The following is a 22,319-nucleotide window of genomic DNA, read 5'->3' on the forward strand; positions in this document are numbered from 1 at the left end:
CCTAGATCTAGCAGGCATCGTATCCTGATAAGTTCAACGCGGTCTGTTCTACTCTATGGTGCAAGGACAACGCACAAGGCGGAGCAAATACAGAAACAGGAAGCTTTAGGATGGCGTCTGCGTAACGAACTCTCTTTGAATCAGCCGTGATGATGATCGAGGGAGTGATTCCCGTTGTCCTTCTTGCTAAGGAACCTAAAGCCATATATAAGCGTACGGAACAAGAGCCAGTAGTTGCTCGTGAAGAATTGAAACGTACACTAGATGGCAAAATGAGACCAGAGGCAGATGAAGGCTGTGCGAATCATTGGCAACTTAGGTGTGTGGCTGAATCGAAATCGTGTTGACGTCCCAGCTCCTAAGTAAGAGGAGGAGGTTTTCAGTTTTACCCGCACAAGATTTGGAAGGTACCCCTGAGTGTATATTCTTTCAATTGGACAGTTGTGGACGACGCCAATCATATAATTTTTTCTTGTGGAAACAAAGGAGATCTCTCTCCAGATAACATTGTCATGGTGAACTACTGTTGCGCATTATGTTTGGGTTCTTTTCGTTGCAAAGAAGATAGAATTCGACCGGTGGAGGAGTCGGATGGCGGGCGTTTTATGATCCAAGAGTTCCCTTCCACCTATTTCCTTCCGTTGATGGAAGGAATTCCCTGATTTGAATGTTTGCTAAGGCGGGAGATCTCGAGGTAATGTGACGAACGGTTTGAGGCTAGCTATCTGATGATGGGGAGGTGTTTAGTTGGTAGTCTGATGGCGCAATGTTACGGGAGTCCAACCCTATGTGCATAAACTCATTCACCTACCCTAAAAAAAATGACGAAAGGTATGAGTGATACCACGACCGTCTGGCTGTGGATAAAATCCGACTCAATAGGTCGCGGTGGGTGGCTGAGGATGATTCAGCCCGGAAAGTCTATAAGGGTAATATCTATGGTAGCGAACCTGATCCAGGGGAGTTGTTATTGTTTTCAAACGCGACAAAAGCTGAACAAGAAGGAACTAACTATTTACATCCTGTAGAAACCTGAGAACGAAATAAAACGACCATAAAAATTATATTCTGATTATTTTAAAAAATATATTTGCATTCTTTCTCAATTGTCATTGATGTTTTATAGTTCTGTTGTGTTTTGTGTGTGTGTCTCTCTGTTGTGTTTAAATGTATAAAGGAATCATGTCTTGTATGTTGGGATCATTCAAGTCTGTGATTTATTTTTCTCTGATTTAAATAATAACTTAAAATTCTTTCCTAATCGTCCTGTTGCTTTGACTTTAATGTTTTTAATGTTAACAAGAACAAAAACTGGCTATTGTGTGTCGCATGAGGGATGGTGTCTACGTCTGTAGTTTTGTGAAGTTTAACAGTTTGTCTATTTGATTTTTTTCTTCTTCGTACATGTTTTTGAAACAAAACAGATACCTCTAAAAAAAAAAAAGAAAAAAAGTACAAACAAAATATCTTGCTTTTATCTTAAGATTTGATTTTTTTCCTATGTCTGTTTTTTTTGTAGATTTTAACACAAATTTTCTTTAACTAATAACAATTTTTCTGGTTTGTTTTGCCTTTTTTTCCACTGATCTTATCTCTCTTCGGTTTTTTCAACACTGTAACTGATCCTAGCTGGTCGACGGGGACTTTCATCCGGCCGCCGGATGCTCTAGTCGGTTTTTATCCGTTCTTTTAGTGTTTAGTCTAGCTTAGATTTAATATAATAATTTTTTGTATGTTCTACTATTTAATAGACAGTGTCCGACAGTATCATTTGCTTAATTAAGTTTATTATATCGATATCTACATATGTTGGGGAACTTGCGGAGTTTCGTCTGCCTTAAAATTTGTTCTTCTAAATATGCAACGGGGTGTTAGTTGGTTTCGGATATTTCTGTACAAGTATTACAAATACGTATGATATAAATATTCCTATCGCATATTCTGTTTTCTTTTAGTTCTTTCCTAGCTTTCTATAAACGATGCACTGCATGAAATTTGTTTTTCTTTTTGTCTTCTTCGCCGCCTTGAAACGAACAACGCAACAGGGAACCATGTGCGGAACAAAAAAGAGCCGAAACTGAACGATTTACATTTAAAATTATATATTTATATTAATAATATCTCTTTTTCTCTTTTTTTCAGTTTTATTCTGTTTAGGAATTTTTTAAGTTATTTCTTTTTTTTATTTCCATCTTCCACTAAAGTCTCGTAACGTATTTAGTATAAAATCGCGTTTCTAACATGGAAGTTGGTTGGGGAATATATCATATCAAATGAGGGTAGTTTCGTTTTTACACATTTAGCATGACGCCGGGCGGGACGCATGCAAATGACGAATGATACGATGCATAGATAAAAAGGAAGAACGATAGCAAACGCGGGAGATTGGCTTTTGATTCAAACGCACTTTACAATAGTCATTACATAACCCAAAAATATTCCAGTCGTGAATGATAAAAGAAAAATTATATTGTAAATGTGTTGTTTTTTCGATGGCGCTGATGACGCGGTTAAGCACAAACTCAAAGCAGGTCGAAGAGATCTGATAGACCCTCGCTTTGACACAACGAAAAGTTATAGTCGGATTCCAGGGGGGGCTCGATAGGCAGGAAGGGCGCCGTGAAGTCAAAGTCTGCAAGTAGAGGGTGGAAAAGTGAGAATCAAAATCACTCAGCACTAATTACAGCAAGCACTAAACTAGGGGTCGAAAAACAAAATCAAAACAAATTTTAACAATCTCAGCAGGAAGCCATGCATTGAGGACGAGTAAATCTATTTACAATGAATGATTGCAGTTCCCATTTAAAGATGAAATGATTACAATTTTTTTTTTAATTCACATTTCAGATCTCTGCTTGATATGTTGCGAAAAGAGGAGAGGCTATGAATGATTTTCAATTTACGCTAGAGCTGAATCTCATGGTGCTACATGTACAAAAGAATGCAGGCCCATGAGAGTTCAGATCCAAAGTAAATTGTTTTGTTAGTTGAGATGGTTTTTTTTTTTGTTTAGATCCCTATGCACCTAGAGTGGATATGCTGTTATTGGTTATCGCAAAATACACAAACACACGCTGCACAGCACGAATGAAAGTTCTAGAGATTTACACATTATATTTTTTTTGCTGAGTTCGTTAGAGATAGAAACACCATTCACCGGAATAAAAGTCATTTGCAGTGAAAAGATACATGTTGGATGAGTTGAAATGATTGTGAAGTTATATCTGAGAGGAATTTGTTGTAGATACCACTTTTGCAAAGCCTTACACGTCCTTACATGGACCACAGGATGAGCTTTAACTAATTTATGATGGTAATTTTGCAGACTTGGCGTATACATACCTTTTTGATTACTTATTATTCAATAACCGCAGAAGTACTAAAATTATTCATTACACACACGTAAATGCGATTTGAAAGGAAGAAGGGATGAGCTTGATGATTATCATCATCAACGGCGCAACAACCGTCATTCGGTCTAAGCCTGCATTAATAACTCCCTAAAAGCTATCTGGCGTCCTGACCTACGCCATCGCTCCATCTCAGGCAGCGTCTGCCTCGTCTTCTTTTTCTACCAAAGATATTACCCTTATAAACCTTCCGGGCTGAATCATCCTCACCCATGCGGAATAAGTGTCCCGACCACCGGAGCTTGTTGAGTCGGATTATATTCATAACCATACGGTCGTGGTATCGCTCATAGATTTCGTCGTTATGTAGGCTACGGAATCCTCCACATACATGAGAACTGGCAAGATCATTGTCTTGTACAGTAAGAGCTTTGACCCTATGGTGAGACGTTTCGAGCGAAACAGGCGTTGGGCCAATGCGGTTTGATGTTGTTGGTTGGTTGGTTTTCGGTGCTTACGTTGCCACCATATACTTTGTCTTGCCTTCATTGATGTGCAGTCCAAGATCTCGCGCCGCCTGCTCGATCTGGATGAAGGCAGTTTGTAGGTCTCGACATCGTCAGCATAGACCAATAGTTGGGTGGACTTAAAGAGGATCGTACCGTTTACGTTTACCACAGCATCACGGATCACTTTCTCCAGAACCAGGTTAAAGAGGACGCACGATAGAGCATCCCCTCGACTTAGACCGTTGTTGATGTTGCTGCTGCTTTTATCTAGCCTCGCACATTGGTCAGGGTCAGCCTAGTCAGTCTTATCAATTCCGTTGGGGTACCGAATTCTCTCATGGCCGTGTACAATTTTACCCTGGCTATGCTGTCATAGGCGGCTTTAAAGTCGATGAAAAGATGGCGCAACTGCTGGCCATATTCCAACAGTTTTTCCATCGCTTGTCGCACAGAGAAAATCTAATCTGTTACTGATTTGCCTGGAGTGAAGCCTCTTTGGTATGGGCCAATGATGTTCTCAGCGTATGGGGCTACCCGGCCTAGCAAGATAGCTGAGAATATTTTATAGATGGTACTCAGCAATGTGATACCTCTATGATTGCTGCACTGCGTGATATCTTCCTTTTTATGTATGAGACAAGTAATGCCTCGAGATTGCACCCAGATCAGGCATTCGATAGAGCCAAATGGCGAAGCCGATCACGACGAGCCGACCCCGCTTGTGAACGGGACAAAGGCTGAAGAAAAAGAAGAAGAATGCCTCTTTGCCAGTCGTCAGGCATTGATTCACTGTCCCACACCTTGAGCACAAGTTGATGAACCACTTAGTGTAACTGGTCGCGTCCATACTTACCCAATTCGGCTGTAATTCCATCGGCTCCTGCCGACTTATGGTTTTTAAGCCGAAGAATTGCACGGACTGTTCCTTCTATGTTTGGTGTTGGCAGCATTTGTCTATCGTCTTCAGTTGGCGGAACCTTCAACTCTCCGATATTTTGGTTGTTGAGCAGTTCATCAAAGTACTCAAACCATCGCTCCAATATGCCCATTCTGTCGGAAATCAGATTTCCCTCTATGTCTCGGCAGGATGAGCATGTTGATGCTTCATCTCCAGGATGTCTGTTTATTGGGGTTATTGCGGCATCCATTTCGCCCTTATAGGTGGTGCGGAGGGCTATGTTGTGAATGGTTTCAGTATTCACTCTCACCTGATTGTCAGGGGGGATTGTAGGTGGTGTCGTAATTCCAGCTTGGAGCATTATGCCAACGAGATAGTGATCCGAATCTACATTGGTCCCCCTATATGTTTTGACATTTATCAAGGCTGAGAGGTGGCGGCATTCAATCTGTCTGTAGAGACCCACGAATGTTTGTGGACCGCTTTCCGCGCAAACCAGGTACTTCCAACAACCATTTCGTGCGATACTGCTAACTGAATAAGCAATGGGAGCCGACGTATCGCCTCAATACGTCCCTACTTGACTGTTGAAATCCCCAAGTGTGATTTTGATATCATACTTGGGACAGGCTTCGAGGGTCCGCTCAACTGCCTCGTAGAAGGTATCCTTCTCCAACTCTGCAGTCTCCTCTGTAGGGGCGTGAACGTTTATGAGGCTTATATTTCTAAATTTGCCTCACAAAAGCAGAATGCATAGCCTTTCACTTATATTTTCAAAGCCGATTATAGCAGGTTTCATTTTTTGGTTAACTAAGAAACCTACTCCGAGCACATGGTTTACTGGATGGCCGCTATAATATATGATGTAGCGGCTCTCCTCCAGGAAACCGATCTCTGTCCATCGCATCTCTTGCAACGCTGTTACATCAGCCTTATATTGGGACAGGGTATCGGCTACCTGCTCAGCAGCATTCGTTCTGTACAGAGAGCGCACGTTCCATGAGAAAATGCGCAAATTGTTTATCCGTTGTCGTTGCCGGGTTCGTCGTTTTGAAATCCATGCTGACCGAGACTTCTTCCGTGGCTTCGTAACATCGGTTTTCCGGGTAGGGTTGTCAGCCCTACCCAACCCCCAACCTGGAGGACCAGTTGGTACATTTTGTCCCGTTTCTAGGCACGTAAGACTCGCCTTCGTCCTTCTCATTTTCATAAAGAAAGAACTACCAGCGATCACCACGTGGAGGTGGAGATAGAGTTTGGTAGAAGAGCTGTTGGTCTTGGTTTAGCAGGCGTTTCCCAGACAACTGGTTCGAAATTACGAGAAAATATCGTACAAAATTTGGTAGAAGAAACGTTGGCGGTTAGCAGCGAGGCTGACAAAGTTGCAGGACTGCCCCTACATTTTTCTGGTGCAAGAACCGTGGGTTCGATTCAACAGAATTTGTGGCATTGGATCAGTTAAGGGGGCTAGGATCTTCTACGATGGAAGATCTATAAGACCGAGAGCTTGTGCCCTAATATCAAGAGGGTTGGAGGCAACCATGCTGAGACAGTTCTGTTCCCAAGACTTAGTTACGATCATCGTAAAATATCAGATAAATGACGAGAGGAAAAACATCTTAGTTGCCTCCGCTTATTTACCCTATGATTCTTTGTATTCTCCGCCGCCGCAAGAGCTTAGGGGGTCTGGTAGTGTATGCAGAACCAAGTGGTCTCGAAATCTTAATAGGTTGCGATGCGAATGCTCAACATATTTGTTGGGGCAGTACCAAATGCAATCCAAGAGGAGAGAAGCTATTTGATTTCATCACTTCAGGTGGTCTTATGACTGGGACCGAGACAAAGCAAAGTAATTGACCTAACAATCTGTACCTCAAAGGTGTTACAGTTGATTACACACTGGAAGGTGCTAGACGAGGTCTCACTATCAGATCACCGATACCTAGAATTCAATCTGATAGTCTGCAGTACAAAGACGGAATCCTAGGAAAACGGATTGGACAAAGTTCAATGAACTTCTTGGCACTAAAGTACAGTTCCCTAGGTTACTAAGGACTCCTTTGGTGATGGAAGATGAATTGGAAACTCTGAATTGTACACTTAGAGTGCTTGAGAGGCTAGAGAGAGGCTTGTCATATTTTCCGAGGCCAAAGTGGCAAAACGGTTCTTCAGGAAATCAACAAACCGACTTCTGAACCGTGCTTGCAAAAGCAATAAGAACGAAGACTGGTTAAATTACAGGAACTCACAGCGACGCTTGTTAGGTTTTCGAAACGAGACAGGCGAAACCTCAACTTTTAACTTTGCAGATTCGGACAGATGCAATAGTGGGAATGAAGATATTACTTTCACAGCATGAATTCTCAGGATGAACAACTGAAGAGTGACCAACAGGAGATATTTTCTAATCACAGCTTGATACTTTCTGATGTGAATCTGAAGACGGGGATCAGCAAGACAACCCCAGTAAAAAGGACTTTAAGAACTCGGGCCAAATCCTTAGATCCAAGTTTAAGAGAACACCCATTTTCAATAGCTATATCCCAGGAAAACTATTCATACCTAGTCGTGGACTGAAGGCCTGACTGACTTAACAAAATCGAATAGTCATCTCCAATATCTGCTACAAACTAAAATTCTAGTAAATTTACAATGATTACATCATTACGACTGACAAGAGAAAGACCTAGTTGCATTGGGTTTCATTGAAAACGTCAGGGACTTGACAAGACTCAGTAAGATAACATATATATGCGCCCTTTTTACACATCGAACGGGTCCTGGATAGAGCGGTTTGGCGAGGCATTGGAACATGCATTTCCGCCTGTTCTAGTCCACAGTATAGAGCAGAGTGCAACACGCTTAGTAGCACAACTGTAGGCCTTTTATCAATTCGTCAAGAAAAAAAGATTAAACTGGACTATTAACAGCTCCCCATCATACAAGCCCCTGATTTTGACGGAATATTGCCGATAATGTTGCAAAAGCAAATGTCGACAGCAATCACGTGGCTAAAGGAGATCTTTAGAGGTTGTATTTGGCTCAACTGTGTTTGATTCATATTCGTAGAGTCGAGCTCTAATTCATTGGATAATATCTATGTTAAGCATCAGAATAATTGTGGAAACGTTGATCGGCTTCAATAGACTTACCAAAAGAGCCAGCAAAGCAACATCCTAAGGCGGAGCTATCTACTTTTTTTCAGAGAAACTAGAGAAAATCGGGGCTTAACTTGCAACGCAAGGAATGTTCCCCTTCATAATCAGTAAAATAATGGAGAGTAGGTGAAGTGAGATGGGCAAAGAGTTGTGTTGTCAGTGTCAATCCAAGGAAAACGGACATGCTGTTGTTCACCACGAAAGCCCGGAAGAAAATACCGGACTTCAGCATATCGCGACTGAACGAAAAGGGATTGTCACTAACGCGAAATATTTAAATCTTAGCTAAAAACAAAGCATAAAAGTACTTTGTGCGGACTGAAAAACCAAGTATAGCTAACTATCCAACAGAAAATGGAGCTTCGACGAAAAAATAATTCTTTGGGTGTACACTGCCACAATGCGAATTTTTTCTTCCATATCAGGCGTTGATTGAGATCCATCCAATACACTGTAAGTCCATTGTTTTCTAACAAAGCATAGTCCACTTGACTTAGAATCAAAACTGTAGATGGTATTTTAACTTGCTTTTCTTGGTAAGCAGTTTATAAGCTTATAGTTTTGAGAATACGAATAAGGCCCTCCTTCCAAACGTTGGAAAACCATTTTTTCCATTTTTCTCGAGACTTTTGTTCGAAATTATTATATAGGTCCTCTATGGTCCAGTTAACCCGTTCGGGAATGCCGTCTCCATGTACTCGAGGATACCCATCAGATCCGAGTCTCCAAAGGACTCATTTTAAGCGCTTTTTGCCACGAAGCCTTATAGGAAGTTATCTGTTACCATTGGAATCGGGGTGACCTTATGGAGCATCTGTTCTAGGAGAATTCCTGGAGGCTATATTCTTAGCCCGTTTATTTGCTGAATTTGATTTGATTTGCCCCTTTGTGGGCTCAAGCATGGAATTGTGCTGTATAACTCGGGCGGAACACCCCTTAGTTGCGGCAGAGGTGTTAGATAGGCCTCGTATCTACTGGCATGAATGCTAGCGCTCAATATAACCCAGTAGCCGCCAGAAAGAGGACCAGCACAGCAGGTACTCAGGTTGAACCCTCAGGACCTTAATGTGCTGCTATATAGGAATAGTGCAAGGAAAGTGCGAAGAGCGATGACGCGTAGGTTTGGTTGACGTGGTATATCCCAAAAGCGGTGAATACCAACCGTAGATAATACAAGCTCTAACGGAAAATCGTAGAGATAAGTTCGATGGATCCACTCAGAATGCAGTAATCTCATGTACCTGAATTATATCAGCATTAAATCTTCAAAATTGCCTAGGAAATGGATAAAGAATGCATTTTTCGCTTTATATGATCAAATCTATGCTTTTGCTCCTGTCGAAAACATAGAAATAAATCATGACAAAAGTAAGCTGTTGAAATGAATGTCTCATTATAGAAAGAATCACTATGTCTTGTTTCACTTGCTGACTTGTAAGAATACTTGATATGCAGAATAAAATGCCGTGAGAAGTCGGCTTTCTTCCTCCGATAGTGAAGGGTCCCGCAATCGAAATCACTTTACCCTGTTGAAAATCTGCATAGAATGATTCCCTTTACTCTTACAGAAGCAAATAAGTGTACTCTTCTATCATAAAAATCTGAGGAACTTGAGTGACAAGAATGTTGCTCAATTCACGAGCTACTACTGACTAAAATTTATAGAACTGTTTCCAGATATCAGCCGTCCTCAACTTTCATTCTTAGCCATGTTTCCTGTAAATTAAAAAATCCTTGCATATCTACACTGCCCTGGATAAATATATACAGACGCTTCCAATCAAATACCACTGCCACCAACATACACATCTCTCACAATATTTTCCCTGAACCAATGCGGGATACATCTCCAAAGTTAGTACAAATAAAGACATGTAATCTTCTGGAATGTTTAGTTAAATGTTGTTTCATGATTCCGATCCTTTTCCACAACCAATTAAAAATTACTGTGCGTTCACTCAACTTAAGCCGATGATTTTGAAATGTCGCCCAGCAAGAACTCAGACTGTGATGCTCATATCTAAATTTCGAAAGCAGTCACAGCAAGAGTTCCCGACAGAAAACATTCTATTTTTCGTACGAAGCAATAATTAAACTCCATGAGACCCTCATCCAAAATGGAAGTTGATGCATGAATGATTTTAATGGTAGTTGTGAAAGCATGTCATGTGTTCAATTATAAAGCGCATGCAAATGGACAAGTTATCCAAAACAAAAACTAAATGATCTTGATATTGAAGGAAAATCAATGAAATAAGCGAAACTATACTTACAATTTGGCTCCATGTAATTCAGATTACTTGGACTAAGATCGGAGAATAGCGCATTGCGAACACCTTTCTTAGTTTCCGCTTCACTCGTCTCATTTGGCGATACACGCGGGAAATTGGCCATTGGCACATCACTCTTAAGGCCGAGATCGTCGGAATTGCTTGACGCAGGACTTGGTTTATTATCTTCTGTTTCGGTGAAGGTATTAGACAGCGACGAAACTGATGAATTTAGTGGTGTCATCATCAGGGTGCCGCCACTATCCCCGGCCGGTGTATTTTGCATTGAAGACGCAGGAGCTATGGACGATGGGGTGGAAGAATTGTTCATTGATGAATGCACAATTTGACTGGAATTAAGTGAGTAGGATGATTGGGATGGTGAATAGGGCGGTGCGGTTGGTGAGAGAGATGGTGGCGGCGAGGGTGACGTATCGCTTGGTGGTAGTGATGTTTCCGGCTTTACGTAGTATTCTTGCAAGCGACTGTTGCTTATATCCAACAGATCCACCTGACTTTGTGTTAACACGGGCTTGGTAGTTGTTTGGTAGATCATACAACCTGCCACGTCCGCTAAATCTTTACTAGAACTACTGATTTCAGAACTGCCCGCGGCAGACACTGAAGAGGCATCCATAATGGATTGATTTAAGTTTCGTTGTGCCGAACGGATGGGATATGTTCCTGAATTCACAAGAAAAAAACCCTCAGTTGGATCGAATCAATCATTTATGCTGCAATGAAAAATCCGCTCACCTTGTTTTCGTTTGCCACTTTCCGATAGAGGCGTCGTAATAGGCTTCACACCATTCAACAGCGGATCATTGGAGAACGATACTGGACTTGTAGGGGAATCCGTACAAAGGAAAACTCCAATTTCACCATTGTTCTCAGCCTTAAGATGAATTTCTCGGGGAAACTGTGCGTCAGGTAACTGAAAGCAAAGATCCAATGAGTAAGAACATGCCCTTCTAATTGAGCTAGTCCATCACGTCTTACCACTAATTTCGCCTCGGGCGGAGCCTTTATCACCATCACATTCTCATCCTTAAATATATCGATACTTTTTAAATCATGATGCGTCACATACGCATGCCGATTATTGTGAATCTGACCGCCGCCAAGCGCTTGACGTATCTGGCCAATTAAATCATCTAAAACATTTTCCTTCTGTTCGAGTCTATCGCTCTCTAATTGCATTTGTCGCGATCTTTCATCACTCACAAATGAATGACCGCATTTCCATTGTATATTGTTTTTGGATTTCTTTTCCAGGATACCGATTCCTTCAAGAACATTGGTGATATCGTAGATACGACGTTTTTGTACTTCCAAGCGCTTTGAAGCAATGTTGAGGTCAACAACGCCTTCATGCGATTCTTGTAGCAGATCGACAAATCTCTTGGTAAGGATGCCTAGCGAAGTGTCGGCCCGATTGCCATCTGGCGATCGTTTTTTCGATGAACTACATGATTTTGTGGACGAATGATTGGCGGTGAAGGATTGTTTGGCCATCTTTGTGGGTGTGTCGGCCATGGGGAGATGTCGCTTAACCTGAAACAGAGAATGTAGGATTTATACCGCAAGCATCGATGGTTGAATGTCTAACCTTGTAAAATTTTGTAATGGCTGATTCCGATTTAGTTGGCTGTGTCCTGGAAACGTATTGCGGCTGAGGTGTTGCCCCGTAGCCATGATCCAAAAGATGCGAATTGACCTTGGAATTGGGCGGTGGCGTTGTTGGTTCTGCACCAATCATTTTAGTACCTGAAAAATGTTATTCAATTCAACCGGGTTCAATGCGAATAAACTTAATGAGTTGCTCCATCGTCTTACCTGTATTCACTTCGGAACCGGCCGATGTCAGGTTGTATCTAGAAATATTTGTTTTCGTCGATGGTTGCGGTGGTGTGTAGTATGATATCGTTTTATTCGTGCCATTGCTACTGTCGTAGGAAAGCTTACGAATTGTTGTTGTGCCGCCACTACCACCGCCTCCTCCACCATTTCCGCTGTACGACTGTCGAACATTCTGTTGCGTCTGTTGCGTTGATTTTGGTGTGTTATTATTATAAGATGTTTGCTGTTGCTGCTGCTGCTGTTGATGATGATGATACACTTGTTCCGAATGTTGTTGCTGTTGATAGTAGTGTGGTTGTTGATTTTGTTGATTTGAGTAATGATTTGTTGGATTTTGTTGTGCTGTTGTGCTACCGTTACTATTGTAATTGCCCGGATTGTAATATCTAGACATCTTTTAGTGAAATTTGTCTTTTGAAAAGTAGTTTTTGTCTCGTGTTATCCTTGATTAATTGTCCGCTAGTCGGTAGTGTGCAATCACTCTGTTGTAGGATGATATCCAGTTTGATTGCTCTTGGGTTTATTATTGATACTTTTTTCTATCTATCTTTTTACTCTTAGCTCATTACACTAAACTTATTGACTAAAATAGCACCGTTGATTCTACATCTGAAAGAGAAGAGTAAAAGATTGATTTGAGTATTAAGCGCAATACACATTTCTCAATAAAATGAAAAGAATGTTCACCTTGGCCCCCCCCGATATGACTAGCAACCCACAGTTTTCACTTCATTCGTCTGCAAGTTTCACAAAGCATCAAAGGTGGTCTCATTGCAAAATGTGAAATCCCATGAAATTATCCAGAAATAAAATTCCAAATAGCCGAATTTTCAAAACATATTTTCACTCTTTATTGTGGCGAAATTAATCGCTCGTCTCTCTGTTGTCAGACAATGTCTGGATGACTGCATCCACGCACTTTCAAAGAGAATGAATCATTGGACCAAAACATGACCGACTAATTTTAGCATGATTAAGAGTTTAAGTTTCCACGACGCTTAACATATTTGCAAGGACAGTTGAGTTGTTCTAATTTCTTGCGAATATTTACGTTGATGTTAATTGGGTTAAGCTTCCGACAATTGCACTTTTTGATGTTATATATTTCTGGAGATAGCAAACCGTTGCAACTCAACCTGAAGTTGACTATCTGGATGTATTAAAAGCAACTCTTGGTTTCAACTGGGCACTGCGATGAGCATCAACTACTAAAGATTGACAATGCACACTCTGTGGGAGGACTTCGTTCCAGAACTTTAAAAAAATATATATACCTTGCCCGGGTCTTTAACGTTTCATACAAGAAGCGTTCATCTCTCCACATCAGCCTACAATGTGTAAACACCAACGACTCGAGGACTCTTACCTTACCCAGATGTCCTTCCAATAAATAAAAGTTTATCTGTTCACAGCAAGCACAGGATTCTGACATTAATCCTACATAAGAGATTGATTAATGATCACAATTTCTACACCCTCCACATGTGCCATTGGGGGAACACCAATTCGAAACATCCCTGACTATCTTGAGAAATGGAGCTCCTGAATTAATTACCGCTCCGTCTCTCCTTGAATTGAATTGTTTCATTTGTTGTCATCCCTTCATTCCTAATGATTTAAGGGTCACGTTTCATTCTGCCTTCAGTCGACCCGCTCAGGCTATGCTTAAAAGTTGTCTCAGCAGACAAGTTCTCGCATAACCTCTCGTTGGTGATCGTTGAAACTGTTTTCTAACAGGCCAAGGGTGCGGAGGATCATTTTGGCCACGGATCATGTTGAATTGGCCGATGGACGACCTGGAGCAATATTTGCAGGATTGGCCTGTTCCTGTTCTGTGAAGGCATATCAAGCCAAGGTGGAGCCAAATACGCCGCACTTGAATATGCGTATTTCGAAACATCGTAGGCATCTTCAATGTAGTTTAGGATCTTTGCCTTTGTGGCCGAACTATCTAGGGTAGAATCCTTTTTTGCCGAAATTCCTGCGGGACCAAGAATGCAATAAAAAGACCAAGAAGCAATAAAAAGAAGTCAAATGGCGAGGAAATCCTACGAAGCATGTTTTCATATGCTTTTTGCTTCCACTCAGTATACCCCCAGATCCCAAGCACCCCAGTGATAGTAAGACTTAAACTAAACTAGTGTTTCCCGGCCCGGAAGCCTCTTAGCAAAATAAGCATAACGAATACTAGAATAGCTCTTCTATACTGACACGGTCAACGTCAAACCTACACAGGAGAGGTCCCAAAAACCAAAAAGTGCCATGGAGTCTCTGAACAGCTAGTACTAGGAAGTCAACCATACTCTGAGAGCCAAATTTAATGAGCGGAACGAATGCGCAAACCGTATACTTTCCTAATTCGAGAAATTATAAAGGCTGGGAAGACATCCATTCATCCATACTTCCCGGTATCGGGCCAGCAACCCTGCCCTGAATCAAAACTAAGTGGCCAAGGAGAACATCCACGTGATAGCGCTGGGAAACGCTGCATTTACATTGACTATTGTGATGCAGTAGGCAAACGCTCCAAGGCCTTGAGCGAGCACACTCGAGTCTACACGGGGACTCATCTGAAGTGGCCACGAAACATGGCCAATGCTTATCTGGTACCATGTGAAACAGGATGGCCCTCTGTGTTCCAGGAGAATTGCTGGGGCATATATTCTCGGCCCAGTTATTTGCGGTTGGCCTTCCTTGTGGGAATTTCATGGTGGTTGTGCCCATGTTTTAGGCAAAGCTCCTCGTAGGTTTAAACGTGCAGTTGCGCAACTCGGGTGTTATAAACGCTGAGCCTGACCTCAGCATAAACCAGTACCGCTGTGCCAATCATTGCGGGGCTCTGACTGTTGAAGAGGACCATGTAATTATTTAAGTATGGATGTTCGTGTCCCATCTGTTACCAACCTTCAATTCTATTGATTTCTTTCAAAATTACTTGAACTAGCGCCCAAAAAGAGTCACATGTCATGCTCCCTTTAGTCTGTTCATCAGGCTATGCTTCAAGTTAAGGTTTCATCAGCAGGACTCCCCACACAACTTCTATGTGGTAACTGTTGGAAACTGTGTGCTAGGCCGGGCTAGAAGTTCGCCCAGCTGATGAGGATACACTTGGGGGCTGGTCATGTTTGAAGTGAAACTGGCGAATGAACCACAGCAACAGCTCAAGGGTTGTTCTTCCTGTATGCTGAAAGGTGCTGAGGAGACCTCAAGCCAAAGTGGAGCTGCATACGCTGAAGGCTAGCCGCGGGGGAGTTTGATTTAGAGTATGCGGACTTCGAAACAATGTACGCATCTTTGATTTCATTTAAGGCCTTCAGCTTAGCAACCAGGCTTTTCAGAGTAAACTCCTCTTCCGAAATTCTCGTGGGCTATAGTGAGACGGAATATTGACTATTGATTTTAGGCCGGTAGCCAGTCTTGACAAAATGAGAGTAACAAGTACCAGCCACTGATGCGGTCAACGTTAAATATACACAGAAAAGACGCCAGTTGTTGCTACCAAAAAATACGTAATTGCTCTTAAAATTATCAGTATCAAGAAACCATCCATTTTTTGAGAAAGGCTGCCCAAAGACCGGCATGTTCATAAGCGACCGTCAACGAGAATAAAAACATACTGTAAACAAAAGTAACCAAGTAGATTGATCAGCCTAACAAAATAAATAAGCGCGAAAATCAAAAGGGCAGCAATGACCCAACAGCTCACATTTGCCGAAGCCCTTCAGCGAATTTCCCAGGAATTACCTACAAGTTACGTTGGTGGACAGTAATACTACTATCGGAATCCTATTACTGATAGGATGGAGCAGTGTAGAGGCCAAGCTATCTGAGATGTCCATTGAGTACATTACTAACAATTACGTTGGACGAGGGTAGAGAAATCCAATATTTGAATTGCTTCCGGTCGATCCGTGGGTACCACGACATAGTCCAGCGATGGTTGGGAAAGCGTAAAACGCAATCAAATCCAACACGCACCATCAAATCAAATCAGCGTCCCAATAGAGATGTCCTCGATTTCGTATTCTACAGGTTCTGAGGATTCAAATTTTCAAAATATTGTTCCTGATTCGATGCACTTTTGCCTTTGCCGCGTCACCCAATCATTGAAGGTGCTTTGGAAGTCGAAAACTGGAATCTCCTTCAGTGTGATCGTCACCGCCTCCAGCGTCCCATTCCGAGCTATTTTCAAAGTTCCTTTAATCCTAAAGAACAAAAAGAAGTGCGCTGGAGCCGGAATAGTAAAATTCTTTATTGACTGTTTATCCTTGACACAAACTCACTGTGAACCACATCTTTTCGATTCAAGAACACAATGGGTATCGTCTTGATTTGCAGGACAGGACAGGACAGCAGCTCGTAAGCGTTTTGATGGTATGGTGAGGTATAATATGTTAATGATAGGTTCCTCATCAACGATGACGGGCAGCTGAAAGGATGGAAGGAGCACTCTATGACAATTTTGGATCGTATAACATTCGGTGACGTTCCGCTCCTTGCGGATGATATGGCAAGACACCGTAACACGTGAATACGGACTGGTTAAAAGTGTCATCAAAGCACTTAAAAGAAGAAAACCCGCTGATTTTGGAGGGCTCTTCGCGGAACTTTCTGAGTAGGTCTTCCAGTCTCTGCTGAGTCGCTACCTCCACTAATTTGTAAATCCTGGGAATCTTAAATAATGATCGTTAAGATGATGTGCTAAGTATGCTATCTTATATTGGACAATCTATGAAGTCCTCTGAGTGCAGCAATTAGGGGTCGCTCCTATTTTAGTTCTTCTTTTTTTATCTTTGTTCGGTTCAGAGGGAGAGTCGACTCGGGCCGCTCCTATTATAGTAAAAAAAATCCATTCAGGGTAAGACGGGTGGACAACAGCAGAATTGAGGATTATGAAAGTAGTTTTCACGAACTACTTTCGTAAATTAATTTCGAGGAAGTCGAAAGTTCTGAATGGATTCCTTCCTGCAAGGTACTAATATAGGGGAAGGTGATCCCAAAATTGATTATGTTTTCCGAGCAAAATTTCCATTGAGAAATTTTTAAAGGAATTGATTGTGCAACTATCACCAGATAGCATTTTTGCAAGATAAGAGAAATTAGGAACAGTCTATGGGCCGAGAACTGTATCGATTTATAATACTCAAACTATCCATAAAACGCCACACAACCATATTTTTCCACAATTTCATTCCAAAAGAAATAACTAGAACGGAAGTAGAACGATTTCTCATTTTTGTATACCTCTATCTTGTCTATCCAGACAAATGTATATTTGCAAATTGATAAGTGAAGTGTATACACACATGAACCGAATCCATCTACGGCAGTAACAATAAAGCAATTCTTTTGTCAGAATATTTTGATTGGATCAGATATGCGCAACGTATAATTTATAGAAATAGAAATGTTAAAAAGAATTTATTCTGGTTTTAAATGAAATACAATTCAATCAGAAAACATTGAAATGATGAGGGGGATCTATTTTTGTATTTTTGACTTTAAGAAAATTGAAACGATGACGCTGAGGTTGATCAGATTATCTATATCACTACATTCCACATTTCTCTAATTTGTACGTACCCTCGTCGTAAATTTCTATATTTTTTTCTTATTTCTAAGGTTTGAAGTCGAGTGTCGACACTCTATTTTTAGAGAAAGTACAATCTATTGGTGAGACAGAATTTGAATTCAAAAATTCTCTGTCGTACTTATGACAAAGAATTCAGTCTAGGAAATAATAATTAGTGATAGCGGCAAGCAAAGTGAATTCACCCACCTACTGTGAGCTTTTAATTATATTTAGAATTTATGAATGTACATCACGGTCTTTGTCCACCATTCAAATCACATTTCACAGCAGAATGACTTTCCTCAGTCGTAAAAGACTCGTCCCCCATACACCTATGCATTGGGAGCAAAAAAGTTGAAATAAACACACCCCAAACTAGTTTTCAGCCCCCATAATTAACGAGTCTATTACCATTGAATAGCAACCACAAGCAACTGGCACTTATCTTCAGAGCTAACTGAAATTGGGGAAAAGGTGCAACAGGTGTGCATACGCTTTATAGAGTCAAACTGATTACATACTAACGAGTGCAGCATATGCAAACACCCTACCCTATTCCGATCGATCTAATATCAGGAAACTCAGTAAGATGGTAGCAGATTAGGACGCACCGCTTGCGAGTGGGACATCTGACCAAGGAAAAAACTTCCCTATTTTGCCTATCACCTCCGCATTTGGAGGTGAGCAGGTGGTTTGAATAACTGTCGTAGGCAAACTCGAGTAAATTCATTATTCGGAAGGAAAAAAAATAGTTGACAGAAAAAATGCTCGCTTGTGATAAGTAACAATATCCATAATTTTTATGAAGTCGTTGGGGAACATGAGGCGTCAGTAGTAACAGCTGTCGGGAGTTCTTTTTTTGATTACACAAGAAACTGAGCGGGGTCAAAAACCTTATTTCGACTATGTGCCAGTGTGTTTGGGAATAAGGGTTCCAGTTGTTTCCAAAACTTCAGAGCGGAATCGTTTTTTTTTTTTTGGAGACAGTTTTTGACGATTAGATTATCTAGATTAAAATATTTAACTGTGCAGAGCAGTTTTGAACATATGCCTATAGATTGAAATTGTATGGTTTGAAATTAGATTATGTAAAGATTGGAATCATTGGGAAATTCTGCTTATTCCATGTAGTCCTCACTGTACCTATGGTATCTGATGGGTTTGGAAAAGACCTCGGATTCCTCTCATGTTGAGAATGCGGTCATTGCAAGTTTTGCCAGAGAACCTGGGGAATCGGAGATCGGAGAAAGCCATGACTAAAGCAAAGAAAATTTTTTTTTGAAGTTTAAGAAGTTAATGAGTCTTCTTTAAACTCACTCAGATTATGCCTATTCTTTTGAACTTTCAGGTATTTTTCAAATTGGTCAACCATGCCTATATGTCATCATTGCCGGTTCGGTGAAATGTGCTTTAGCCCCCACTAGGTCTTCCAAAAATTTGCCAGGAGCTCTGAAGTTAATTCAGCCAAGAGCACTTAGTATAGACCGATATCGCTGTGAAACTTATAGACTCTTAATTTTGATCACAAAACCAATCAGCAGACCAAGAGGTCCGCGAGAAATCAGCTCACGTTAACGTTGTTGAGCCTTCATGTACTCTTCAAACGACATCCAAGGTGAGAGATAAGCCTTTTTTGGACTTTTTGATATCAGATATCAGCAAAAATTTTTCTGCAGTTTGTTTTCCAATGATTCCAATGATTGTTTTGAGCGCTTGGTTTCCCAAATTAAAACTAATTCGAGATCTTATGTAAAGCTTTTGACGTGAACAGCAGTCAATGAACTCCTTTACATCTTCAGCGGAAAACTGGTAAGGGCCGCATCTCATTAGATTCAGGGCCACTTCAAAACTGTAATTAACTTTATGCCTAATTACACTACGTTGACTGCACCGTTGATAGACATACCGCAGAAGAAGCGTTAGATTTGTTGGTCTGAGAAGGCTGTATTGGCCGAAAAAGCGAACCTCTCTTTGACATCAGTTCTGTACAGCCCTGACAGCAGAGTGTTTCAAAGCTCGTATGTATATCAATCTGATCACCCCATACCCCAAATCTCGGGTCGACAATGTTGAAGCAATACCACACTCTAGTAAAATAGGCCAATACCGTCTGAGTGCTCAGAGGCTATGCCTCTCCTCCAATCTTAAAAAGCAGTAAATTTTTAATTGGGAAACCGGTCAACAGTTGACCGCAAACGTGCTCAGAGAATACTTTGAGAAGAAAATTTTCATACGATTGGAATCTCTGAGTGGATAACATCAAACAGCGAGGTACAAACTTCGCGATCTCGTATCTGAGGTTCGAGTCCCGACCACGGTCTGAAGTTCTTTGGGTTTGAATAGTCATCTTTCTTAGGCCAGGTGGTTTTAAATGCTTAAAGAATGGTACAAAAACTTTTGTTTTTATATTGCGTGATGTTCTCTTTCTCTTGTAACATTTTCGTGTTGATAGCTTTGCAGGAACCTCTAATTCTCTCATTCTCAGTTTTGTCCCTTGTTCTTCATGACGGTGTACTTCCAATAGAGTCTGCGCTGATGCAATTCGAGAATTCGTGAAAGTATCAACCGGTAGTCTAGTCGACTAATCCCTTTTAAGAGCTCTAGGTAGCTTTGAAGCCTGTTTCACCTTCCAATTTCTTACAGTATGTTCTAAGGAAATCTCCTTTCGAAGCTCTTAGGAGCCTCCTAATTTCACCCTAAGTTGATTTTCTTAGTTTTACACTTCCCAATTTCCAAATTCTGCTTTTAAAGGAGGAGTTCTAAGTCGTCTAGAAAACAGCATTTTATTACCAAGAAGTACGCTGAACTTTGCCGAACCCGTTTTCATTGGATTCCGTTTCAGTTTGTCCAGACGTAGGGGTACATCCCCCATTCACAATCATGAAATCAGCAGAAGTTATCAAATCAAATAGCTTGTCTTCTATAGGGTCACATTTATTACTACATCAACGAATATATTCATTGTTCGCATCACAACCTATTAAAAGTTAAGGCCACTTGATCCTGAATATGTTGTCCAATCTCTTAGTTCTTGCATCGGTGGATAACACAAAGAACCACAAGGTAAGCACACAGAGGCAACTATCGTGTTTGTCCTATTACCATTAACCTGATATTCTAAGCTGACCATAACTAGGTCCTGGGTACAGAGAAGTCTCAGCGTAGATACTTCTAGTAATTTAAATCAGGACAACCCACTGGTGCTACCAGATTTCCCTGATACTACTGCTAAAGACTCGGTCCTTTCACATTCGGTTTCTCTGAAAATTACCGCATTTGAAGGTACAGTAATGCTTAAGTCTTATTTGCCTCTTTATGTAAAGCATTCTTTTGCATTCGATTTGATGGTCAGCCTTTTTTCAGCTTGTTCAATTAAATGTATCGGAAAAGGTAAGATTTAGTCTGTAATCCCTAAGCCACTGCGACCCCCTTACGTGAGTTCCAACAATATATCCGTTATCCTCCGAGCGAAGATCTAACGTGGAGAAGCGTACCGAAAATATTGTAATTTGCTTATTTTTGTATGAGTCGTATCCAGCATCACACAATCACCTTTAGGTTCTTTCTGTCCAGTTCGAACACCAAGCTTCCTTCATATTTCCTTTTGGCATTCATGAGCTTTACCCTTCAGTATCTGAGATCAATGTTCGGATTCTGTTCATCAAGCATACAGATGACGTTCCTTCCTTCCAGGAACGGATAGCCAAAATGTGACATGCTCTCACCATGCTCATGTTCAGTACCTACAATTGCGAATTTAAGTCGTCAGCAGAACAATTGGCTGAGATTTCCTGTTACAGACACTTCTAGGTAGCGTCATCTCCAAATGGAGGAGCATGATTTGGCCCCTTGCAATTTTTTTCTGCAGGGATACCTCAAATCCAAAGTATACAATGACCTGAGACCTTGGAAGCCCTCAACAACCATATCGTAGCCTTTTTTGTTTGGTTTAAGATATTGGTGGAAGTTTAGAGGCACAGTTACAAAAGACCAAAATATTTGGAGCGAACAACGCACTGGCTATTTGCTAGAGTCTTAAAGCTAAATTAGACCTGGTCCTCTCACGATTGAATTCTGTGACCATCTATCGATAAACTATTTCTATAAATAGTCGTATGTTACCATTTACATGGCGAAACCCCTAAAAGACCTCAAGAAAAATATCTAATCCCTTCAAAACTTCACTTGCACGAGCCCTAATGACATTAATGAAGGCCATTGATGCATAACTTGCAACACAAATTAAACCAATCCAAAAATTTGACACTCGCCTCTCATATTACACGCATAACTCCCTGGCAAACAGAAAAAAACGCAAACCCTTCAAACAACCGTTCCCGAGAAAACGTATTAGATTTCAACGTGGCACTAAAGTCATTCATTACAGACGCTACATCAATTCTAATTAACATGGTGTGTCTGGTCAACAAACAACAACACCATCATCATCCCCAGTCCCCAGTTGACAATAACCAATGTTGCTTAGGATATTGTTGCACTCTCTCTGGCGTGTCTCTAATTCAAACGACATTAATTCCACTTACATTTCAAAAATAACCGTTGCACTGCAGGCGAAACCGAAATGAAGTTGAGAACGCAGGATATGATATCTGTTCGTGGCTGTATATTGTCCAATAGACGCAGGATAGTATCCAATTCAGAGTGACCAGTTTGAACGAAACGTGGTACTGCATCCATTATT

General features: G+C 41.1%; 1 protein-coding gene across 6 annotated transcripts in view; it reads right to left on the minus strand.

Annotated features, from left to right (window-relative positions):
- Positions 1-1,507: 1,507 nt before the first annotated feature.
- LOC119658789 (transcription factor E2f1) overlaps positions 1,508-22,319 on the minus strand; it is a 92,752-nt gene continuing 71,940 nt past the window's right edge. For all 6 annotated transcript variants that reach the window (XM_038066503.1, XM_038066499.1, XM_038066501.1 and 3 more), the window contains 6 exons: positions 12,022-12,654; positions 11,795-11,952; positions 11,185-11,739; positions 10,942-11,119; positions 10,189-10,869; positions 1,508-2,632 (listed from right to left, as the gene is read on the minus strand). In XM_038066503.1, the coding sequence (XP_037922431.1) occupies positions 2,523-2,632; positions 10,189-10,869; positions 10,942-11,119; positions 11,185-11,739; positions 11,795-11,952; positions 12,022-12,439 (2,100 nt within the window). In that variant the 5' untranslated portion in view covers positions 12,440-12,654 and the 3' untranslated portion in view covers positions 1,508-2,522. The remainder of the gene's footprint in view (positions 2,633-10,188; positions 10,870-10,941; positions 11,120-11,184; positions 11,740-11,794; positions 11,953-12,021; positions 12,655-22,319) is intronic.

The sequence above is a fragment of the Hermetia illucens genome, chromosome 6 (assembly GCF_905115235.1).
Source record: "Hermetia illucens chromosome 6, iHerIll2.2.curated.20191125, whole genome shotgun sequence".
Taxonomy (NCBI): domain Eukaryota; kingdom Metazoa; phylum Arthropoda; class Insecta; order Diptera; family Stratiomyidae; genus Hermetia; species Hermetia illucens.